Source organism: Dendrobium catenatum, unplaced genomic scaffold, assembly GCF_001605985.2.
Source record: "Dendrobium catenatum unplaced genomic scaffold, ASM160598v2 fragScaff_scaffold_146, whole genome shotgun sequence".
Lineage (NCBI taxonomy): Eukaryota > Viridiplantae > Streptophyta > Magnoliopsida > Asparagales > Orchidaceae > Dendrobium > Dendrobium catenatum.
Genome location: NW_021318608.1, coordinates 602,403 through 607,783, shown reverse-complemented (window position 1 = coordinate 607,783; position 5,381 = coordinate 602,403). Strand labels below are relative to the sequence as shown.

The window sequence follows — 5,381 nt, the reverse complement described above, 5'->3', positions numbered from 1 at the left end:
AAACTAATTTTTATTTTTTTTTTAGTTTAAATATGACAAATCCTAGTTAAGGAGACGCTGTTAGTTAAAATGCAAGCACAAATAAGGTACATTTTACCAAATGAAGGTTTAAATCAATATCAAATTTGATCATTAAGACCATCAACATATGAACAAGAAGAATAGTTTGTGGCAAGAACTTGTTGTGAGGGATAAATTATTATGTGCGGAAACCGGACGCCGTCCATTTTTTTGCTCGGTACTAGTGTTGTGTACCGCTAAATACCGTATGATGTGATGTGTTGTGGTTGATATCCAGACTGTCCGGTATTCGCACAAAATAATTTCTCATTGGGAGGTGGGGCAACAAAGGATTCAGTGATGTTTGAAAAAGAAAGAGTTCGTGATGCGAGTTAATTGGTGCAAGAGCTATAATACAAACCAAGGTTAAATTATTAATTCAAATCATATTCAAATAAAAGTTCGAACCGAATTCGAACAAAAATTTGAATAAAATTTTGAATTAGGATCGAATGACTTTCCATTCTAATTTCAACCATCATTTCAAGTTATAGGACACAGTATAATATAGATATGCAAATTATATTTTATACATATTTTTGTAAAAGCTTTAGCTTACATGAGGCAATGGTGGTGAGATGGTTGAAAGAGAGAGTGGCCGAGAGAAATGAGATTTGTCTGTTTCACTTACAAACTCAAAATCTCCATGAACTGTCCCATCTTCAAGATAGTATAATATAGATAAGCAAGAGCTGGTCATAGAGCAAATTGTTCAATAATAGGCAAAATCTCAATAAGAGTCATTTGTGGCTTTATTCACAGAAACCTTCTAAGAGCTTCAACAACCTTCTCAGGCCTGTTACCAAAAGATAAATCAAAGATTAACAGCTAAGCTATTTTGGTAGAATGTGCACTAATAAAAGTAGATCATATTCAATTACCAGTCCTCTTGTGGCATATGACCAGCTCCTTCTATCACCTTAAGCTGGATGGCTTCAGGATTAGTTTTCTGAAATGCCTCAGCTTCAGAAATGGGCAAATACTTGTCAGATGCCCCCCATGCAACAAGTATTGGTTTGCTCCAACTTCAATGAACAATCACCATTTAATAGATTGAAATGGTTCATAGATTGCTCATAAAATGTTAGCTAAACAAAGAACTGAAGCAAAAATGCAGCAGTTAGAAGTGGCAATTAAAAATCCATAAAGCTGATCAATTATATTAATTAGGAAAAACTAAGAGATTCTTTTCTACAGAAGTTGTTAATTGGAATGCTGAATTGTATGTTAAGGGGGATGATAGTTTTCATGTCGATTTAGTTATACTGGTTACAAATGGGAGGATGTACATGGACGATGTAGGGAAGGAGCTGAAGCCATATGAATTACTTTCTTATGAGTTTACTTCAGCCTTCTGAGTTTTTCCAACCATGGCAGCACATTGTTTATGATATTTGTACATTAAGATGAAAAAAAAATTATGATGATTCAGATGTCATAGCAGAGTCTGGAAATCATCACATTTATAAGGCAATGCATGGAAATTCATGTTCAAGATCATTTAGCTTCTAGAACTAGTTGCTCATATTGGTGTGTTGAAGGATCATGAGATCCACAAGTTAACCAATTCTAATAGGGATCCTTGACCATGCAGATTAAGAGTTCTAATCATTGGGATGATCCTCTTATGGCTCTTAAATTGTAATCGGTGTGCCTCCGTTACCTTTTCTAGTTGTCGGCCCTTTTTGGGGATTTTTTTTGTAAATAGCTGTGATTTATTTCTATTGCAAGCCTTTTGGATAAGTCAATAAGTACTTCAACATTTTGTATAGAATTTAGCAATGAAATATTAATTTTTTCTACTTTTCTATATGGAATTAGAGCAAAGTTAGGGTTTTTGTTTCCAACCTTTGTTCTTTTTGCTTTCACCTTTTTGTGAGATTCTTCCTTCTCATCATAAAGACTAGTTACTTGACTTCTCTTGCAAGGAATTGACTATCATGAATGGTGAAAATCAGACCAAATGATAACTCTAAGAGCTACGAGCCTCATGTCATCCAAATGGGAGAAATTATTTAATAGTGCCCAAATTGTAAAGACCTTTTCAAAACGAAAGAAAAAAAAAATCCATCTTGTGCATACTCCTTCAAAGTTGAGAGAATCAAAATGTATACTTTAGGATGAAACAAATTACATGATCATAATATAGTTGTGAAATATCATGATGGTTGAAATCAGTGGACCATATATTTTTCTCTCCACCGCAAAAGCAATTTGGGACGACGTTAAACAAACATACTGAAGAATTTTGCCTCATCTACATGATCAAAACTAAGATTTTAACCAACAAGGTAATGTTCATATTATTGAATACTTTAATTTATTTACTTAAATTGAATTATTATCAAGATCTCAAGATGACATGCAACGATGATGCGGTAATTCTCAAGTAATTTGTAAAAAGAAAAGGATGTTCCAATCTAAAGCATACAAAATCTAACATCACTAAATGAGATTTCCTCTAATATAATTCAAAGAAAGAAGAAGAACAGTAATGCTTGATGTTCTAATCTCTAAAATATTTTCCATGACAACCATTGAATACTAAGGATATGAACTTATTTGCTACATACTATTTTCCTAAAGAAGGGAAAAGGTCTTCGGCTAAAAACAATCTCTGCTGCAACTACAACAAAAAAATGACACAACAATAGCAACAACATTAAGCCTTTAACCCACTACGTAGGGTCGCCTACATGAATCTTTTTTCTCCATTGTGTTATGTTAAGAAGAAATTATTACATGCGGAGTCCGAAAGTTGAGAATCGTCCATATTTGTTGCATATTTACTAAGTATTTTCTGCATATTTGCAAATACTCAGTTGTGAGTATTACTGAGTATTTTTTTAGTATTTGTTGAGTATTTTGTGATTATTCGCTGAGTATTTTATGATTTACTGAGTATTTAAATACTCAGCAAATACTTGGTAAATATGCATCAATCCAGACGATTCTTCCCGTCCATACTCCGCACAAAATAATTTCTCCCTGTTAAGAGTCAAATTCTCATTTAAATCTAATAAAAAAAAGGTCATTTCTAATATTTTCTAACCAAGTTTTTTTAAGTCTACCTCTACCTTCCTTAACATAAGCCAAATTTAATAAATCTACTATCCTAACTAGGTCATCAGAAGGCCGCTGTTTTATGTGACCAAACCATCTAAGACGACTCTCTCAAATCTTATCTTGCACTGGAGCTACTCCAACCTTTTCGAATTTATGCTCATTCCATATTCTGTCTCTAAAAGTAAAGCCACTCATCCACCTCAGCATTCTCATCTCTGCAACAATTAATATTATGCTTCTCTTTTAATAGCCAATATTCTGTACCATAAAACATTATAGGTCTCAACACCATCTTATAGAATTTTCCCTTAAGTTTGAGGACTTTTTAATCACACAACGAGCCTCATGCATTTCTCCACTTCAATCATCAACTTGAATTCTATTAATAATATCTACATCTATTTCACCATTACTCTGAACAATACAACCAAGATATCTAAAACGTGTACTTTTATTCTATTAATGACTTGGTCGTCCAAAGTCACAATCCCCCCACTAGATCTATTACTATTAAAATTACACTCTATTTATTCTGTTTTAGATTACTCAAACGAAGACATTTAGACTCTAAGGTTGACCTCCATAATTCAAGCATACCTTCAACAACCTCTCTAATCTTATCAACAAGAAGAATAACATTAGCAAAAAGCATAAACCATACAACCTCTTGCAAATGTCTAGTGAGAACATCTATGACTAAAGCAAAAAGATATGGGCTTAAGGTTGATCCTTGATGTAATCTAATTGAAATAAGAAAATACTTGGTCAAACCACCTTTTGTTTGAACACAAGTAACAACCCTTACATACATATCCTTAATGACTTAAGTATAAGCATTATTAACCACTTCTTTTTCTAGAACCCTCCAAAGCACTTCTCTTAGAACTTTATCCTAGCTTTTTCTTAATCAATAAATATCATATATAGATCCTCTTTATTCTCTCTATACTTCTCCATCAAACCACTCAATAAATGTATAGCTTCCATAGTAGACATACCCTGCATGAATCCAAATTGATTTTGAGAAACATTAGTACATGCCATAACCTATGCTCCATAACTCTCTCCCATAGTTTTAAAGTATGACACATTAACTTAATTCCTTTATAATTCACACAATCTTGTGCATCACTTTTATTTTTAAAAATAGGAATCAACATTCTTATTTTCAACTCATCTGACAACTTTTTAATCTTTAAAATAATATTAAAGTTCAATAAGCCAAAAAAATTCTTTCATCTAATAAGCATTTACACACCTCTATTGTAATATCATCAGGTACAACAACTTTTATGCACTTCATTTTCTTTAAAGCCTATCTAACTTCGGTTTCACTAATACGCCGATAATATCGGAGGAGACGAGGCTCTCAGTTTTCTCCTCTCATTTTTCCCTCTCGCGTGCTTCTCCGATCCCTTTGCTGTTCGACTTCGTAGCTTCGACGATCTTCCCTACTCGTCGGATCGGAAGCAACAACATGAGCTAATTGGCGTGAAGTTAACTTCCTCCCTTTGGCGTCACTTCTCCAACTCCTTTGTTGCAGTTCGATCGCTCCTCCAACGGACCTCCCTCTCCGTTGGATCGGAAGTTACGACATTTTGTTCGGGAGCAACAACAAGAGCTCGCGTTGCTTCTTCGGCTCCCTCCGTGCTGTTTGACGCCGCTCCTTCCTCGACTTTCCCTTCCAGAAGGATCGAAAGTTACGACATTTTAATCGGGAGCAGCAACAAGAGCTCGCCGGCTGTGAAGATAAGCTTCTCCCTTTCGCGCGGCTTCTTCGACTCCTCAGTCACCGTTCGACTTTGCTCTGTCGACGACTTTCCTTGCCTGTCGAACCGGAAATGCCAACATTTTGATCGGAAGCCGCACAGGGAGCTCGCCCGCAGTGAAGGTTCCTTTCTCCTTTGCGTACACTTCTTCGACTCCTTTTGGTTGTCCGACTTCCCTCATTCGACAGCATTCCCTTCCTGTTGAATCGAAAGTTACGACATTTTGATCAGAGTCGAGAGCAGTAGCTCGCCGACAGTGAAGGTAACTTTCTCCCTTGCCTAGGCTTCCACGGCCAAATCCCCTAAATCCGTCGACCGAGAAGATTTTAGGGATTATAGGGATTTTAAATTATTGTTATTTTATATATAATTAATTAAAAATAATATTAGTTATAATTAATTTGATTTAATTATAATTAATCATGCTAATTTTAATTATTTTTAATTAATTATATTTAATTATAAATAATTAATTATTTGCTAATT

The 5,381-nt window shown here is 34.6% G+C and overlaps 1 protein-coding gene across 3 annotated transcripts in view; it reads right to left on the bottom strand.

Moving 5' to 3' along the window:
- Positions 1–502: 502 nt before the first annotated feature.
- Positions 503–5,381, bottom strand: part of LOC110114351 (haloalkane dehalogenase 2) — a 56,927-nt gene continuing 52,048 nt past the window's right edge. For 2 of the 3 annotated variants that reach the window (XM_028700994.1, XM_020847203.2), the window contains 2 exons: positions 942–1,085; positions 503–856 (listed from right to left, as the gene is read on the bottom strand). In XM_028700994.1, coding sequence (XP_028556827.1) covers positions 817–856; positions 942–1,085 — 184 coding nt within the window. In that variant the 3' untranslated portion in view covers positions 503–816. Of the gene's footprint in view, positions 857–941; positions 1,086–1,129; positions 1,161–5,381 lie in introns of those variants that run through there. The other variant, XM_028700997.1, reaches the window with a different exon arrangement.